Below are 20,058 nucleotides of genomic sequence, written 5' to 3'. Positions count from 1 at the left end.
GCGAGCTACTGGTAGGTGGACTGTGAGCTACTGGTAGGTGGACTGTGAGCTACTGGTAGGTGGGCTGTGAGCTACTGGTAGGTGGGCTGTGAGCTACTGGTAGGTGGACTGTGAGCTACTGGTAGGTGGGCTGTGAGCTACTGGTAGGTGGGCTGTGAGCTACTGGTAGGTGGACTGCGAGCTACTGGTAGGTGGACTGTGAGCTACTGGTAGGTGGACTGTGAGCTACTGGTAGGTGGACTGTGAGCTACTGGTAGGTGGACTGTGAGCTACTGGTAGGTGGGCTGTGAGCTACTGGTAGGTGGGCTGTGAGCTACTGGTAGGTGGACTGTGAGCTACTGGTAGGTGGACTGTGAGCTACTGGTAGGTGGACTGTGAGCTACTGTTGGTGGGCTGTGAGCTACTGGTAGGTGGACTGTGAGCTACTGGTAGGTGGACTGTGAGCTACTGGTAGGTGGACTGCGAGCTACTGGTAGGTGGACTGCGAGCTACTCGTAGGTGGACTGCGAGCTACTCGTAGGTGGACTGCGAGCTACTCGTAGGTGGACCGCGAGCTACTCGTAGGTGGACCACGAGCTACTCGTAGGTGGACCGCGAGCTACTGGTAGGTGGACCGCGAGCTACTGATAGGTGGACTGCGAGCTACTGATAGGTGGACTGCGAGCTACTGATAGGTGGACTGCGAGCTACTGGTAGGTGGACTGCGAGCTACTCGTAGGTGGGCTGTGAGCTACTCGTAGGTGGGCTGTGAGCTACTCGTAGTCCGCGATCGACCTGTTGCAGAGCTTTGCCCTAGACACTATGGTGCAGGAAAATCCCAGGAGGGCGGCCATTTCTGAGATACTGAATCCGGTGTGCCTGGAAACAGCGATCGTACCACGCTCAAAGTCATTTAGGTCACTCGTTTTGCCCATCCTAACGTTCAATCAAACAGTAACTGAAATCCTCGATGCCTGTCTGCCTGCTTTATATAGTAAGCCAAGGCCACGTGACTCACTGTCTGTAGAAGTGATCCATTTTTGTGAACAGGGTGGTATACCTAATAAACTGTCCGGTGAGTGGATCTCATTTGGACATCATATAGCTAAGATAATTCCAGTGCTCATGACATGGATGAACACGTGCATTGCAAATGGCAGCCACACTACCAACATAATGAATTCCCTCTGGAACAAAGCACAAATATTTGCTGTTTCCCCTAAATGGTGAAAGCAATGGATCAGCCTCCACAACACTCGAGAGCAGTACATCGGAACACAAACACAGCATCCAGGCCCTCTGGCCATCCCCGCCTATACAATGGTACCTATGGAAACCACTGCAGTGGGTCCTTAGAAGACAGAGGGTCAGTGATTGATTGGGCTTTTGGATGTTGAGGTGTGTTTGGGTTTGTGTGTGTGTGTGTCTCACCACTGTATGTGTGTCTGTGTCTGGCTGGGGGTCTGCTGTGTGTACTGTGTGTGTAGGAGTGTGTTGGCATGCGTTGAGTCCTGTCCCTCCAGCCAATCCTGGTAGAGTATGAGTAGGTCAGGGTTTGTGTCAGGCAGCCTGACTGTTAGACTGCTGTAGGCGTCCTCCATCTGCTGAACCAAGGCCTTGTCCACCCGACCCCCTGTCTCTCCCTCCGCCTGCCCACGACCACTCACACAGCCTGGGGAGAGAGAAGGGGAAAGAGAGGGGGAGAACGGCGGTCAAACAAAGTATAAAATACAAAAATAAAGATTACACTAAATCCCTTTTCTAGTTTCTATATCCAGTTCATATCAACACAAACAGGTTGACAGCTGCCTCATCACTTTAACCCAAAACCAAACCAGGACCAGGAAGTAGATGTGACCTACCGCCGGGGCATGACAGCACCTCCACCAGTTGGTAGGGGATGTGTCCTGTCCTCATGCGGTGGACCAGAGTCTGGATGTTCCTGAAGCCATAGACGGATGCAAACTGCAGCAGCACCTCCCCATCCCGCTCCAGACACACCTCCTGGAAGTCACGGTTCCTAGAGGAGGGAGGCAAGGGGGAGAGAGGAAGGGAGGCGGGGGGAGATAGGGAGGGAGGATGGGGGAGAAAGGGAGGGAGGAGGGAGGGAGAGAGGAAGTGAGAAGGGGGAGATAGGGAGGGAGGAGGGGGGAGGGAGGGAGGGAGGGGAGAGAAGGAGGGAGGGAGGGAGATATGGAGGGAGAGAGGAAGGGAGGCGGGGGGAGAGCAAGGGAGGAGGGGAGATAGGGAGGGAGAGAGGGAGAGAGGGAGAGAGTGAGAGAGGGAGGGAGAGAGTGAGAGAGGGAGGGAGAGAGGGAGGGAGAGAGTGAGAGAGGGAGGCAGGGAGGTCAGAGAGAGGGAGGTCAGAGAGATGGAGGGAGGCAGGGAGGTCAGAGAGAGGAAGGGAGGCGGGGAGAGGGGGAGAGGAAGGGAGGAGAGGGGAGAGAGGAAGGGAGGAGGGGGAGGGGCAGGAAAGGGTTGAGTTGGAGAGAGTGAGAGAGGGAGGTCAGAGAGAGGGAGAGAGTGAGAGAGGGAGGGAGAGAGGGAGAGAGTGAGAGAGGGAGGGAGAGAGGGAGGGAGAGAGTGAGAGAGGGAGGGAGAGAGGGAGAGTGAGAGAGGGAGGTCAGAGAGAGGGAGAGAGTGAGAGAGGGAGGTCAGAGAGAGGGAGAGAGGGAGGCAGGGAGGTCAGAGAGAGGGAGGTCAGAGAGAGGGAGGCAGGGAGGTCAGAGAGGGAGAGAGGGAGGGAGAGAGGGAGAGAGTGAGAGAGTGAGAGAGTGAGAGAGAGAGGGAGGTCAGAGAGAGGGAGGGAGAGAGGGAGGGAGAGAGGGAGGTCAGAGAGAGGGAGGTCAGAGAGAGAGAGAGAGGGAGAGAGGGAGGTCAGAGAGAGGGAGAGAGGGAGAGAGGGAGGTCAGAGAGGGAGGTCAGAGAGAGGGAGGGAGATGGGATATATTTTTAAATTCACTCCCTCTTTTACAGTCTGCTTCCTTTACTCTCTTTTCTACCTCTCCGTTCTCATCCTTCCCTCTCCTGAGTTCAAATACTATTTAAGGTATTTCAATTACTTTCAAAGACATTTGGAAGTAATAATTCAGATATTTTTTATTCAACCACAAAAATAGTTGTGTCACGAATATTACCGAAGGTGGCTCCCCTTCTTGTTCGGGTGGCGCTCGGCGGTCGTCGTCGCCGGTCTACTAGCTGCCACCGATCCTTTGTTCCGTGTTCGTTTGGTTTTGTCTAATTGGTTTCACCTGTTCATTGTTTGGTTGTTAGGGTGGGGTTATTTAAGGACATTTAGCCCGCTTCTGTTTGTGCGGGCTTGTTCTTCTGTATTTGTGAGTGGTGTTAGTGTTTTGTTGGGTTTTCTTGCTGTCCTGGTATTTTACCTAAGGGTACTATTTTGTTTTTATAGTTACGCCTGTGTTGGGTATAACTATTTTGTTCCTTTGATTTTTGGACATTAATGCGTGTTTTTTTCCCACATCCTTTGCTCTCTGCGCCTGACTCCACACCCATTCACTCATTGAGCGTTACAAGTTGAATACTGGCATGTATATGAAAATACTCAAAGAAACAGTATTTATACCCGTATTTATATACTCCCATGCATTTGGACCAGGGCCCGTATCCACAAAGCATCTCAGAAAAGGTCCTAGGAATCCTGTTAAAACCTGTTTTAAGACAACAAAAACTCTCCAAACTGAGCCAGGAATAACATCGACTTATAAAAGTATATCTCAGCTGGTAATCACGACAGTTTGAGGTACCCCAAAGGAAAGATAGTGATGACGTGCATTGACATTGCTGCAAATGATGGAGAATAACCAATCACGATGAGGCATCGCCCACTGTGAACTCTATAACAGGCTCCAGACAACTACAGTGAATGTGACTGTACATCAAATGTTGTAATGGTAAAAAGGTAGATATCATTTCTGCCTGACACGATCACTTTGCCTACTCTTATTGCCTAACATGTTGGCATGCATAACCTTTTTTGATAATACACATTTTGAACGTTGTTAAAAGCAGAATTTTATAATATTACCATTGTCAACACACTCGTCGTCACTAACGTTTAACTACACTAAATGGCTTTGGCACAGTAGGCATCAAGTCACTTGCCGATAATGTTGCAACTTTTTGAAAGAGCTGTCATTTTCATATAACACTATTGAAGTTGACACTATAGATGAAGATAAAGAGAAGAACGTTACACACTGGGAGTAGCTGAACCTAACAGACAGAAATACACTCACAGACACACATCGCCACCTCACTGAGCAATGAGCCTGACATTGAGCACTGACAAACACTTCCTGGTTAAGAGCCCAGTGAACATTGAAACACTCACACGTGGTCTAGAGGGACAGAGTCCAGGTCTGCTACAGACACCTTCATCTGTTCCATCATGAGGAACACCTCCCCTGGAACACACACATTCAGTCTCACATTAAAACAACAGACAACTTATATGGAATGCAGTGTTTGATTGTTATCAGACATAAATGGGACCCATCACGTCCCAAAAGTTGACTCGAGTTTCCCGAACAGCCCCTGGAAGCACCTGGATGATCATCAAGACTCTTGGAAGAATGTTCTGTGAACAAATGAGTCAAAAGTATAACGTTTTGAACGACATGGGTCCCGTTATGCCTGGCGAACACCAAACACTGCATTCCACAGTAAGAACCTCATACCAACGGTGAAGCATGGGGGTGGTAGTGTGATGGTTTGGGGATGCTTTGCTGCCTCAGGACCTGGACAACTTGCCTTAATAGAAGGAACCATGAATTCTGCTCTGTATCAGAATTCTACAGGAGAATGTCAGGCCATCTGTCAGGGAGCTGAAGCTGATGTGCAGCTGGGTCATGCAGCAAGACAATGATCCAAAACACACAATTAAGTCTACATGAAAATGGCTAAAAAGCAACAAATGTGAAGGTTTGGAATGGCCTAGTCAAAATCCAGACCTAATCCCAATTGAGATGACTGGACTTGAAACGAGCAGCTCAAGCTTGAAAACCCACAAAATGTCGCTGAGTTACTGCAGTTCTGCATGGAAGAATGAGCCAAAATTCCCCCACAGCGAGCTGAAAGACTGATCAACAGCTACAGGAAGCGTTTGGTTGGATTGATTGCAGCTAAAGGTGGTACAACCAGGTATTGAGTGTAAGGGGGCAATGACTTTCTCAAACAGGGGCATTGGGTGTTGCATAACTTTGTGTATGAAGAAAGTATGCAATTATTGTGTTATTTTTTCACTCAGGTTCCCTTTATCTAATATTAGGTTTTGGTTGAAGATCTGATAAAATTCAGTATCAAAAATATGCAAAAACAGAGAAAATCAAAAAGGGGGCAAATACTTTACAGCTAGAGAGGATAAATATAGAGGCATAGAGGATAGATATAGAGGCAGAGAGGATAAATAAAGAGGCAGAGAGGATAGATATAGAGGTAGAGAGGATAGATATAGAGGTAGAGAGGATAAATATAGAGGTAGGGAGGATAAATATAGAGGCAGAGAGGATAGATAGATAGAGAGGTAGAGAGGATAGATATAGAGGTAGAGAGGATAGATATAGAGGTAGAGAGGATAAATATAGAGGTAGGGAGGATAAATATAGAGGTAGAGAGGATAAATATAGAGGTAGAGAGGATAGATATAGAGGTAGAGATGATAAATATAGAGGCAGAGAGGATAAATATAGAGGCAGAGAGGATAGATATAGAGGTAGAGAGGATAGATATAGAGGTAGAGAGGATAAATATAGAGGTAGAGAGGATAGATATAGAGGTAGAGAGGATAGATATAGAGGTAGAGATGATAAATATAGAGGCAGAGAGGATAGATAGATATAGAGGTAGAGAGGATAAATTTAGAGGTAGAGAGGATATATATAGAGGTAGAGAGGATAGAGATAGAGGTAGAGAGGGTAGATATAGAGGTAGAGAGGATAGATATAGAGGTAGAGAGGATAGATATAGAGGTAGAGAGGATACATATGGAGGTAGAGAGGATAAATATAGAGGTAGAGAGGATAGATATAGAGGTAGAGAGGATAGATATAGAGGTAGAGAGGATCGATATAGAGGTAGAGAGGATCGATATAGAGGTAGAGAGGATAGATATAGAGGTAGAGAGGATAGATATAGAGGTAGAGAGGATAGATATAGAGGTAGAGAGGATAAATATAGAGGTAGAGAGGATAAATATAGAGGTAGAGAGAATAAATATAGAGGTAGAGGATAGATATAGAGGTAGAAAGGATACAGTTGAAGTCGGAAGTTTACATACACCTTAGTTAAGCTATTTAGTCATTGTTAGTTTTTTAAAAACCTGGATAACACTCGCCAGCCCAGCCTCCCTGCCCATCCACCGCTGCCCCCTGGACACTGATCTCTTGGCTACATAGCTGACGCACGCTGGACTGTCCATTAATCACGGTACTCCTTTCTGCTTGTTTGTCTTACCTGTCGGCCCCGTTGCCTAGTCAACGCCATTTTACCTGCTGTTTGTTGTGCTAGCGGATTAGCCTCGCCTACTGTTTTTAGCTAGCTTTCCAAATTCAACACCTGTGATTACTGTATGCCTCACTGTATGTCTCTCTCAGATGTCAATATGCCTTGTATACTGTTGTTCAGGTTAGTTATCATTGTTTTAGTTCACAATGGAGCCCCTAGACCCACTCTGCATACCCCTGTTACCTCCTTTGTCCCACCTCCCACACATGCGGTGACCTCACCCATTACAACCAGCATGTCCAGAGATACAACCTCTCTCATCATCACCCAGTGCCTGGGCCTACCTCCGCTGTACCCGCACCCCACCATACCCCTGTCTGCGCATTATGCCCTGAATATATTCTACCATGCCCAGAAACCTGCTCCTCTTATCCTCTGTCCCCAACGCTCTAGGCGACCAGTTTTGATAGCCTTTAGCCGCACCCTCATACTACTCCTTCTCTGTTCCGCGGGTGATGTGGAGGTAAACCCAGGCCCTGCATGTCCCCAGGTACCCTCATTTGTTGACTTCTGTGATCGAAAAAGCCTTGGTTTTATGCATGTCAACATCAGAAGCCTCCTCCCTAAGTTTGTTTTACTCACTGCTTTAGCACACTCTGCTAACCCTGATGTCCTTGCCGTGTCTGAATCCTGGCTCAGGAAGGCCACCAAAAATTCAGAAATTTCCATACCCAACTATAACATCTTCCGTCAAGATAGAACTGCCAAAGGGGGCGGAGTTGCAGTCTACTGCAGAGATAGCCTGCAAAGTAATGTCATACTTTCAGGTCCATACCCAAACAGTTCGAACAACTAATTTTGAAAATTACCCTCTCCAGAAATAAGTCTCTCACTGTTGCCGCCTGCTACCGACCACCCTCAGCTCCCAGCTGTGCCCTGGACACCATTTGTGAATTGATCGAAACCCCATCTAGCTTCAGAGTTTGTTCTGTTAGGTGACCTAAACTGGGATATGCTTAACACCCCGGCAGTCCTACAATGTAAGCTAGATGCCCTCAATCTCACTCAAATCATCAAGGAACCCACCAGGTACAACCCTAACTCTGTAAACAAGGGCACCCTCATAGACGTCATCCTGACCAACTGGCCCTCCAAATACACCTCCGCTGTCTTCAACCAGGATCTCAGCGATCACTGCCTCATTGCCTGTATCCGCCACGGAGCCGCAGTCAAACGACCACCCCTCATCACTGTCAAACCCTCCCTAAAACACTTCTGTGAGCAGGCCTTTCTAATCGACCTGGCCCGGGTATCCTGGAAGGACATTGACCTCATCCCGTCAGTTGAGGATGCCTGGTCATTCTTTAAAAGTAACTTCCTCACCATTTTAGATAAGCATGCTCCGTTCAAAAAATGCAGAACCAAGAACAGATACAGCCCTTGGTTCACTCCAGACCTGACTGCCCTCGACCAGCACAAAAACATCCTGTGGCGGACTGCAATAGCATCGAATAGCCCCGTGATATGCAACTGTTCAGGGAAGTCAGGAACCAATACACGCAGTCAGTCAGGAAAGCTAAGGCCAGCTTCTTCAGGCAGAAGTTTGCATCCTGTAGCTCCAACTCCAAAAAGTTCTGGGACACTGTGAAGTCCATGGAGAACAAGAGCACCTCCTCCCAGCTGCCCACTGCACTGAGGCTAGGTAACACGGTCTCCAACGATAAATCCACGATTATCGAAAGCTTCAATAAGCACTTCTCAACGGCTGGCCATGCCTTCCGCCTGGCTACTCCAACCTCGGACAACAGCTCCGCCCCCCGCAGCTCCTCGCCCAAGCCTCTCCAGGTTCTCCTTTACCCAAATCCAGATAGCAGATGTTCTGAAAGAGCTGCAAAACCTAGACCCGTACAAATCAGCTGGGCTTGACAATCTGGACCCTCTATTTCTGAAACTATCTGCCGCCATTGTCGCAACCCCTATTACCAGCCTGTTCAACCTCTCTTTCATATCGTCTGAGATCCCCAAGGATTGGAAAGCTGCCGCAGTCATCCCCCTCTTCAAAGGGGGAGACACCCTGGACCCAAACTGCTATAGACCTATATCCATCCTGCCCTGCCTATCTAAGGCCTTCGAAAGCCAAGTCAACAAACAGGTCACTGACCATCTCGAATCCCACCGTACCTTCTCCGCTGTGCAATCTGGTTTCCGAGCCGGTCACGGGTGCACCTCAGCCACGCTCAAGGTACTAAACGATATCATAACCGCCATCGATAAAAGACAGTACTGTGCAGCCGTCTTCATCGACCTCGCCAAGGCTTTCGACTCTGTCAATCACCATATTCATATCGGCAGACTCAATAGCCTCGGTTTCTCGGATGACTGCCTTGCCTGGTTCACCAATTACTTTGCAGACAGAGTTCAGTGTGTCAAATCGGAGGGCATGCTGTCCGGTCCTCTGGCAGTCTCTATGGGGGTGCCACAGGGTTCAATTCTCGGGCCGACTCTTTTCTCTGTATATATCAATGATGTTGCTCTTGCTGCGGGCGATTCCCTGATCCACCTCTACGCAGACGACACCATTCTATATACTTTCGGCCCGTCATTGGACACTGTGCTATCTAACCTCCAAACGAGCTTCAATGCCATACAGCACTCCTTCCGTGGCCTCCAACTGCTCTTAAACGCGAGTAAAACCAAATGCATGCTTTTCAACCGATCGCTGCCTGCACCCGCATGCCCGACTAGCATCACCACCCTGGATGGTTCCGACCTTGAATATGTGGACATCTATAAGTACCTAGGTGTCTGGCTAGACTGCAAACTCTCCTTCCAGACTCACATCAAACATCTCCAATCGAAAATCAAATCAAGAGTCGGCTTTCTATTCCGCAACAAAGCCTCCTTCACTCACGCCGCCAAGCTTACCCTAGTAAAACTGACTATCCTACCGATCCTCGACTTCGGCGATGTCATCTACAAAATGGCTTCCAACACTCTACTCAGCAAACTGGATGCAGTCTATCACAGTGCCATCCGTTTTGTCACCAAAGCACCTTATACCACCCACCACTGCGACTTGTATGCTCTAGTCGGCTGGCCCTCGCTACATATTCGTCGCCAGACCCACTGGCTCCAGGTCATCTACAAGTCCATGCTAGGTAAAGCTCCGCCTTATCTCAGTTCACTGGTCACGATGGCAACACCCATCCGTAGCACGCGCTCCAGCAGGTGTATCTCACTGATCATCCCTAAAGCCAACACCTCATTTGGACGCCTTTCGTTCCAGTACTCTGCTGCCTGTGACTGGAACGAACTGCAAAAATTGCTGAAGTTGGAGACTTTTATCTCCCTCACCAACTTCAAACATCAGCTATCCGAGCAGCTAACCGATCGCTGCAGCTGTACATAGTCTATTGGTAAATAGCCCACCCATTTTCACCTACCTCATTCCCATACTGTTTTTATACTGTTTTTTTTATTTTTTTTATTTACTTTTCTGCTCTTTTGCACACCAATATCTCTACCTGTACATGACCATCTGATCATTTATCACTCCAGTGTTAATCTGCAAAATTGTATTATTCGCCTACCTCCTCATGCCTTTTGCACACATTGTATATAGACTGCCCATTTTTTTTTTCTACTGTGTTATTGACTTGTTAATTGTTTACTCCATGTGTAACTCTGTGTTGTCTGTTCACACTGCTATGCTTTATCTTGGCCAGGTCGCAGTTGCAAATGAGAACTTGTTCTCAACTAGCCTACCTGGTTAAATAAAGGTGAAATAAAAAAAATAAAAAAATAAAGTCAAATACATTTTTTTGTACAATTCCTGACATTTAGTCCTAGTAAAAATTCCCTGTCTTAGGTCACTTTGTTTAAGAACGTGAAAAGTCAGAATAATAGTAGAGAAAGTGATTTATTTCAGCTTTTATTTCTTTCATCACAATCCCAGAATTTTACATAAACTCAATTAGTATTTGGTAGCATTGCCTTTAAATTGTTTAACTTGGGTCAAACGTTTCAGGTAGCCTTCCACAAGCTTCCCACAATAAATTTGGTGAATTTTGTACCCATTCCTGACAGAGCTGGTGTAACTGAGTCAGGTTTGTAGGCCTCCTTGCTCACACACACTTTTTCAGTTCTGCCCACAAATTTTCTATACGATTGAGGTCAGGGCTTTGTGATGGCCACTCCAATACCTTGACTTTGCTGTCCTTATGCCATTTTGCCACAACTTTGGAAGTATGCTTGGGGTCATTGGAAGACCCATTTGCAACCAAGCTTTAACTTCCTGACTGATGTCTTGAGATGTTGCTTCAATATATCCACATAATTGTCCTTCCTCATGATGCCATATATTTTGTGAAGTGAACCAGTCCCTCCTGCAGCAAAGCACCCCCACAACATGATGCTGCCACCCCCGTGCTTCACAGTTGGGATGGTGTTCTTCGGCTTGCAAGTCTCCCCCTTTTTCCTCCAAACATAACGATGGTCATTATGGCCAAACAGTTCTATTTTTGTTTCATCAGACCAGAAGACATTTCTCCAAAAGTACGATCTTTGTTCCCATGTGCAGCTGCAAACCTTTTTTATGGCGGTTTTGGAGCAGTGGCTTCTTCCTTGCTGAGCGGCCTTTCAGGTTATGTCGATATAGGACTAGTTTTACTGTGGATATGGATACTTTTGTACCTGTTCCCTCCAGCATCTTCACAAGTCCTTTGCTGTTGTTCTGGTATTGAAAAGTACGTTCATCTCTAGGAGACAGAACGCGTCTCCTTCCTGAGCGGTATGGCGGCTGCGTGGTCCCATGGTGTTTATACTTGCGTACTATTGTTTGTACAGACAAACATGGTACCTTCAGGCGTTTGGAAATTGCTCCCAAGCATGAACCAGACTTGTGGAGGTCTACAATTTTATTGCTGAGGTCTTGGCTGATTTCTTTTGATTTTCCCATGATGTCAAGCAAAGAGGCACTGAGTTTGAAGGTAGGCCTTGAAATACATCCACAGGTGCACCTCCAATTGACTCAAATGATGTCAATTAGCCTATCAGAAGCTTCTAAAGCCATGACATAATTTTCTGGAATTTCCAAGCTGTTTAAAGTCAACTTAGTGTATGCTAACTTCTGACCTACTGGAATTGTGATACAGTGAATTATAAGTGAAAAAATCTGTCTGTAAACAGTTATTGGAAGAATTACTTGTATCATGCACAAAGTAGATGTACTAATCGACTTGCCAAAACTATAGTTTGTTAACAAGAAATGTGTGGAGTGGTTGAAAAACGAGTTTTAATAACTCCAACCTAAGTGAATGTAAACTTCCGACTTCAACTGTATATATAGAGGTAGAGAGGTTAGATCTAGATATATTTATTTTATTTTATTTCACCTTTATTTAACCAGGTAGGCAAGTAAGCAAGATAAATGGGGAGCAATTAGTTCACATATGGTGTCCAGAGCACAGCTGGGGGCAGAGGGTGGTCTATAGCAGGCGGCAACAGTGAGAGACTTGTTTTTAGAGAGGTGGATTTTTAAAAGTAGAAGTTCAAAATGTTTAGGTACCGACCTGGACAGTAGGACAGAACTCTGCAGGCTATCTTTGCAGTAGATTGCAACAACGCCCCCTTTGGCAGTTCTATCTCGTCTGAAAATGTTGTAGTTAGGGATGAACATTTCAGTATTTTTGGTGGTCTTCCTAAGCCAGGATTCAGACATAGCTAGAACATCTGGGTTGGCAGAGTGCGCTCCGGGGACACCGTGCGCCTCCCGGTATAACACGTGCCTGCCCGGTCCACCTCTCTCCACGGTAAGCACGGGGAGTTGGCGCAGGTCTCCTACCTGACTTAGCCACACTCCACGTGTGCCCCCCCCCACAAACTTTTTGGGACTGCCTCTCGTCCCAGCCTCCAGCTCTGCCTTGGGTGGGTGATTTTAAAAACTATTCACAAACATGAACATGCAGTAGAGCATGCATAATGTTGTTGATTTGACTTCTCATTTAGTTTGAAGTCATTGAACTTACTAGAAGTATTTGAGTTAAAAAATGCAGATGGTCTTACAGTGTTAAAACAACACTCTCCCCCAAATACTGTGTTATGGAATAAAACTAAAAAGTGTAGCAGCATCATCTCTAATAGTTTTAAAGTCTGAATTTGCAACACCTATGGTGTTAGGGAACCAACGCTCTAGGAGTGTTAGTTTGTCAACACTTTGAACAGTGTTTATTTAATAACACTATTTTGATGGGTCACATATACACATTAAGTGTTACATTTAACACTGTAGATGTAAAAATGTTGATTTGAATAATGCTATTTAGGGTTAAAGTTATGGTTAGGTTTTATGACTTTGTTGTTGTGCCAGCTAGTGACCACTCTGCAGAGCTGTCTCCACATACATGAGTCATCCAAATAAATGTCAACCTGCGAGCTACTGTATGTACTGTGATGTCTGAAATATACATTATTGGTGTAGATAATAATTAAATACAAGACAACAAGCTCTATATGATAGAAGTAACATTATAACGACTGGTTATTTCCAAAGGTGTATTTGTACATAAATCAATAACGATATTCATAACACAATTCCCATGCAGAATAATACATCAATTATACAAACCAAGCTTAGTGGTAAATCACTGCTTGTGAGTTTTGCAGAATAATACAACACATCAAATGACACAGTGCCTTCAGAAAGTATTCACACCCATTGACTTTGTCCACATTTTGTTGTGTTAAAGCCTGAATTGAAAATAGATTCAACTGAGATGTTTGGGGTCACAGGTCTACACACAATAGTCCATAATGTCAAAGTGGAATTAAGTTTTTCAAAGGTTTTACAAATATTTGAAAAAATAAACATCTTAAATATCTTGAGTAAAAAAGTGGTCAACCCCTTTGTTATGACAAGTCTAAATAAGTTCATGAGTAAACATTTGCTTAACAAATCACATAATACATTGCATGGATTCACTCTGTGTGAGCTTCTACAAAGTATTGACTTAGAGACGTACCCAGACAGACTCACAGCTGTAATCAATGGAGAAGGAGCTTCTACAAAGTATTGACTTAGAGACGTACCCAGACAGACTCACAGCTGTAATCAATGCAGAAGGAGCTTCTACAAATTATTGACTTAGGAGTTTGACTACTTTGTGTAAATTAGATTTTTCTGTCCCCACAAGGATAGTAGAACCAACACACACAGCTCATCCAGACTGAAAGTTATGCAGGCTTCTGGTTTAGGGCCTCTCTGGTAGCTTTGTCATTGTTTCTCAAGGAACTATTATGTCTTAAGATGAGAAACAGTAGAAAACCCAGAACAGTGATGATACTGACGATAGGTGACCTGACGATCCCAGAAACGCTTGTTTTTCATTTCTCACTGAGAAAATAAAGAGAGGTTAGCACTCTGAATACTCACAAATGTTGCAGTATCAAGCCCCATATGGAATATATACACTGAGTGTACAAAACATTCAGAACACCTTCCTAATATTGAGTTGCACCCCCCTTTGCCCTGAAAACTGCCTCAATTCATCGGGGCATGGATCCTACAAGGTGTCGAAAGCATTCCACAGGGATAATGGCCCATCTTGACTCCAATGTTTCCCACAGTTGTGTCAAGTTGGCTGGATGTCCTTTGCGTGGTGGACCATTCTTGATACACACAGGAAACCTTTGAGCGTGAAAAACCCAGCAGCGTTGCAGTTCTTGACACACTCAAACCGGTGCTCCTGGCGCCTGCTACCATATCTCATTCAAATGCAGTTAAATATTGTCTTGCCCGTTCACCCTCTGAATGGGACACATACACAAGACATGTCTCATTTATCTCAATGCTAAATCAATTAAATCCTTCTTTAACCTGTCTCCTCCCCTTCATCATCACTGATTGAAGTGGATTTAACATCAACAAGGGATCATAGCTTTCACCTGGATTCACCTGGTCAGTCTATGTCATGGAAAGAGCAGGTGTTCCTAATGTTTTGTTAACTCAGTGTATATGAATACTGTATTATCACATTTCATTTAAATTACTGGACCTTTTCCTGGTCATATCACATGAACCCATTTAACCTGTGTAACACTGGTCACTGTATATTAACATTGTACTCACATGTAACGGAAACATTCAATGTGCCATGTCCGTTGCCACAGTCTGTGTTAATGGTAAAAGTGTAGTTTCCCTCATCAGCTTTGGTAACATATTTGATCTCACAAAAGTAGGTGTTGGTTGTTATCGTAGTGTTACAATCCTTTGTACAATCACAATTTCGTATTGGAGATTTTGATTTATGTTTCCAGAAATAATTTGTAGTTTTACATCCCAGATTATTCTGACCTACATCACTGTATTCCACTCTACATGTCAGGTTGTGGTTCTGTCCTGCTACAAGCGATTGATTTTCACACGTTACATTAACCCCTGGAAAACAAACAAGGACATGAATTAATCAACAAGCAACATAGTATCGGATGTCAATGAATGAAAGGATATCAATGGATAATATTGGGTATCAAACTATATCAAGGAATGAACATGCAACATAATATCATAGCATTGTTCCAGTACATTTTACATTATGATAAACGTGTTCATATACTGTACATACAATGACAAACGTGTACATTCACATTCATATGTACATTATCATTCAGTGGTGTCCTGAAATGATTAACACCCTTCATAAAGATCAGCAATAATGACTGTACACTCTTAGAAGTAGAGCTGCCTGGAAGAACCTTTTGGTTTGACACACCAGCGGAACCTTTGCAGGTCCTTGAGTAACCTCCCTGAAAAGGACTGGAAACTTTTGGTAATGTGAGGGGTTAAAATTTGAACCTTTTTATTAACATATTGTAGAGGTGACAGACTGTCAGATTAGAGGCATGGCTTATTGGAGGCGTGGCTTTTAGCTAGTTCTTTATGGCCACCCGTTAGCGTAAATGTCATTCTGGTTCATCATTTTCATAATATTGAGTGTTTATGGCTATTAGAGCAGTCGTACTGGGTTACCTTCAGACAAGTGTTGTAAGTCTTGTGGGCATACTAGAGTAAACAATTATCATGTACTGCGCCTTCAGAAACGTTTAATACCCCTTGACTTATTTCACATTTAGTTGTTTTACTCATTTTATTAAATATATGTTTTACACATAATACCTCATAATGACAAAGTGAATGCATTTGATTAGACATTTCAGTAAATGTATTTAACATTATATACAGAAATATTGAATTTATATTAGTATGAGTCAATAATAGAAGCCTCATTGGCAGTGATTACAGCTGTGAGTCTTTCTGGTACGTCTCTAAGAGCATTGCACACCTGGATTGTGCAACATTTGCCCATTATTCTTTTCAAAACCTTCAAGCTCTGCCAAGTTGATTGTTGCTAGACAACCATTTTTAGGTCTTGCTATAGATGTTCATGTAGATTTAAGTCAAAACTAACTCGGCAACTCAAATCAAATCAAATGTTATTGGTCACATACACATAGTTAGCAGATGTTAATGCGAGTGTAGCGGAATGCTTGTGCTTCTATTTCCGACCATGCAGTGAAAACTAACAAGTAATGTAACAATTTCACAACAGGAACATTCACGGTCCAGTGTAGATTTGGCATTGTGCCATTGCCGTGTAGTGGCTCAGCATTCTTACTGGAACGAAATAGCACAGGCTGCTCTGAGAGTCAAATCCAATTCTGCTCACTTTGCAGCCGTGCGAGTTGGCAATACCGCGGGTGTGCAGATAACCAACAGCGGTGCCACAGGCCAGGGAAGAACAAAGATGCAGGGGGAGGTTGACAACAGTGTCCTAAACCTCAAATGTTAGCAGCCGTGTCTCAGATGTGGAGCACGTGGTCTAACAGGGACAGAATCAAGAGTTATGCAGTTACTTCCCTTCCTGTTTACAGAAGGCTCAGCAGCAATACAGGACTCATTCTTTATGGTGGCTGGGATAGAACCGATTTCGGGTTTGGATAGTCTGTGTGAAATGCCAGGGGAAGGGATTCTAAAAGGTAACAAGTTAAAGCTGTTAAGATCAAACAAGCAAACTCGCAAGCTCAGAAAGAAAAAAATTGTGTTTTCATCTATCACTACAATGTTAATTTCTAAATTGTAATTACTTTGCCACTTTTGCCTATTCATTGCCTAACCCTCACCCCAACCCATAACCCCTAACCCTATCCCTAACCCTAACCCCTAACCCCAACCCCTAACCCTAACCCCTAACCCTATCCCTAACCCCTAACCCCTAACCCCAACCCCTAACCCTAACCCCAACCCCTAACCCTAACCCCTAACCCCAACCCCTAACCCCTAACCCAAATCCCTAACCGGCCTACCTGGTTAAATAAAGGTGAAATAAAAAAATACAAATAAAAAGTTTGCCTTTACAAATCATGTCCAATAAATAGAATTTACCACAGGTGGACTACAATCAAGTTGTAGAAACATCTCAAGGATAATCAATGGAAACAGGATGCACCTGAGCTTAATTTCAAGTCTCATAGCAAAGGTTCTGGGTACTTATGTAAAAAAGGTATTTCTGATATTATTTTTAATACATTTGCAAAAATGTACATAAAAATTTATTTTTGCTTTGTCATTATGGGGTATTGTGTATTTATTTATTTATTTAAGACATTTTAGAATAAGGTTGGAAAGTAACAAAATGTGGAATGGGGTCTGAAAACTTTCCGACTGCCCTGTAGCTTAGTAGAACCCCCCCCCTCCCCTCTTGTTTAATGCACAAAAATTAAAGTGTGCCCCTGGCTAGCCGTAATCAAATATATTATACAAAATCTTGTCGTCTAGATTGCTTAAATAAGGAATGTGAAATTATTTTAACTTTTACTTTTGATACTGAAGTTAAATTAAAACCAAATACTTTTAATCAAGTAGTATTTTACTGGGTGACATTCACTTTACTTCAGTCGTTTTCTACTAAAAGGCATCTTTTCTTGTATGGAAATTGGGTACTTTTTCCATCACTGGAATTTATACACCTCTGTCAGCATCAATGAAGCTACAAAACTGTCTGTGTTCAATCTGAACATGACAATACAATGACATTTAATCAAATGTCTTTTTTTCTCTCAACATGGCAGGGTTCATAATTATTGACACCAATGAAGATTCTTATTAATAAAGTATTGAAAGGTTTAGTATTTGGTCCCATATTCCTAGCATGCAATTTGACTCTTCAAACTTGTTGGATGCATTTGTTGTTAGTTTTGGTTGTGTTTCAGTTCTTTTCTGCTCAATAGAAATGAATGGTAAGTAATGTAGTGTCATTTTGGAGTCACTTTTATTATAAATAAGAACAGCATATGTTTCTAAACACTTCTACAATAATGTGTTTGCTACCACGATGATGAATACTCCTGATTTAATTGTGAATAATGATGAGAGGGTCAAAGATCTTACCCCCAAGACATGCTAACCCCTCACCAATACAATAACAGGGGAGGTTAGTATGCCTTGGGGTTATGATCTTTGAACCTATAAACTTTCTCACTCATAACAACCATAATAATGTATAAAGTGTGCAGTTTACCTTGTTTTTCTGACTGGACATTAGAAGTGAGCAAACCGAGACTCAGAAACAGCAGAAGCATTTTGCCATGTGTCCTAAAGCACAAAGAACAAATACCACAAAACATGAATAGCTTATACATTGACCTACATTAACCTACATCAGATTGGACATAGACTGTATGCTTCAAGCAGTAGTTTTATGTCTTGAAGGTACTGGAATTAACCACAGCCCTGGTCTGTAGTCATGGCAACTGTGGAGCTGTAGTGATATTTAAGAACAGGTTAGGAGAAATTCTGGGTGAATCTGAATAGTTTTCAATTTAAATTACTTTCCCTTTTGAAAGACCATATCCAAAGTATAAATACAGTAGTGTATACACACTTAAGCTTTAAAATTGACATTGAGAAAAATAGAGCTTTTTAGACTTATCTACAAAAGTCAATGAGTTAAAAAATACTTCTGAATTGCAACCTGGGGCTCCCCCCGCACCAAAACTTCTCCCCCCTGCAAGCAATCTGCAAAGCCTGAACTTCTCCACATTTATGCATTTCCCTCTCTCCACAGCCTTAGTAGGCCTACCAAAGAAACACCCAGAGTTCAGATGAATTCACCATCTAACACAGACTGTCATTAGCTCTGAGGAAAACAAAATAACCTTCTGAGATTGAGACTCTGAGAGTAATCATGAGATGTCCGTCAAGGTGACGTGACCAACAAATCCTCACTCACTCAATAATCTAAGTAGGTAAGGATAATGTACTTACAAGCTTACAGCCTCTGAATGTTCTGCCGTCAAATAAAGTTTTATTGTGCAGTGTCCCAGAAAATAACTGGGGGAGAAGAGATTCGGTGGAGACAGGGGATACCCCCTTTCACAACCTCTACCCTACATGATGCCAACTGTTGAGAAGGTCTCTCTCTCTCTCGCTCTCTCTCATATACCAGAGGGGGAGAGAAAAAAAAAAAATAAGAAAAAAAACACCAGACTCAAGGAGAGTTCCCAGAGGTGTTTTAATGCTCAACATGTGTGACAATGACATCATAGGTATATATTTTTTTAGATAATACAACTTAAAGGGGCTATCTGCAATTGGTTCCTCCATTATTGGACTTGTAAATTATTTATATATTTGACTCGTCATGAAACTAGGCGTATGTCGCGGGTCACTACTTCACACGAGAGCCGTTTGAACATTGTTTTTTATCAAAATGCGTTTTTGGGCAGAAATGCCTTATTTATATTGATAAATTACGAGCCACAGAAAAAGTCAGTAACCTTCACGCTAGCCATGATTGGCTGAGATGAGTGGGCTGGAAATGTCAAGGAATGAGTTTGGATTGGTCTGCCATATAGCATCTTCTTTCTATTTGAGATGGTTAGTATGTGTAGGTAATTCTGTATAATGCTGCTTTTTTTTCATATATATTACTTATTAAAATTACATAAGTGTTGCTCTCCACTTTTCTGGAGGACCGAGTTTGTAAATCAGTGGAATTAATGTATGATCGCTAAGGAGATGGAGAAAACACCCGTCTCCGAATGAATCTTTAAACTAAGGACAACGTTACATGTATGATCTTATTATTCGTATCTCAGAGCCATTTGCTTGGCTAGTTATAGGCTACTGTTAGCTAGCTAACATTGAACCTGGTTGGTTAGCTACCTGCAGATTCATGCTGGTTAGTAACATCATGAGTTGGGATTTATGGTCCATTGTTTAGCTAGCTAACAAAAGACTCAACTATGCAATAATCCATTTCAATAGAATGTCACTGCGACAACTGTTTGCCAGTTAGCTTGGGTGCTTGACTGCTGTTGCTAGGACAGAACACTCGGATCAACCCTTAAAGAGATTGGTGGAACTAAAGCTTAAGAGGTCGTGAAGGATGCTGAATGGGGGTAGAAAAAGAAGTGCTCTGCAGTGGGCACCAAAACATTCAAAAGCCATTTCCTCAAAATTGAGGTTACAAGTTGATCAATTTTCAAAGCAGAATAACTTTCCCATTGTTCCTCAAATGCAATGTATGACATACCATTTTTGTCCAATGTCAAAAACAG

The 20,058-nt window shown here is 43.5% G+C and overlaps 1 protein-coding gene across 3 annotated transcripts; it reads right to left on the bottom strand.

Annotated features, from left to right (window-relative positions):
• Positions 1-221: 221 nt before the first annotated feature.
• Positions 222-18,894, bottom strand: LOC115124028 (nuclear prelamin A recognition factor-like). Of its 3 annotated transcripts, XR_003862710.2 has the most exons (4): positions 18,764-18,894; positions 18,018-18,091; positions 14,570-14,878; positions 12,672-13,834 (listed from the first exon to the last, which is right to left on the bottom strand). XR_003862710.2 is itself a non-coding variant. In XM_065007863.1 (3 exons), exons 1-3 carry the CDS (start codon positions 4,390-4,392, stop codon positions 1,407-1,409), a joined length of 462 nt encoding a protein of 153 aa, XP_064863935.1. In that variant the 5' UTR covers positions 4,393-4,685; the 3' UTR covers positions 222-1,406. The 3 variants fall into 3 exon arrangements, 1 of the variants encoding a protein (XP_064863935.1); XM_065007863.1 differs by lacking the exons at positions 12,672-13,834; positions 14,570-14,878; positions 18,018-18,091; positions 18,764-18,894 and adding exons at positions 222-1,651; positions 1,842-1,999; positions 4,334-4,685; XR_010460655.1 differs by lacking the exons at positions 12,672-13,834; positions 14,570-14,878 and adding an exon at positions 1,931-1,999.
• Positions 18,895-20,058: the final 1,164 nt, after the last annotated feature.

This window comes from Oncorhynchus nerka, linkage group LG23, assembly GCF_034236695.1.
Source record: "Oncorhynchus nerka isolate Pitt River linkage group LG23, Oner_Uvic_2.0, whole genome shotgun sequence".
In the NCBI taxonomy this organism is placed as follows: Eukaryota; Metazoa; Chordata; class Actinopteri; order Salmoniformes; family Salmonidae; genus Oncorhynchus; species Oncorhynchus nerka.
Note: the sequence above shows the minus strand (reverse complement) of the source record. Positions and strands in the feature narration are given on the sequence as shown.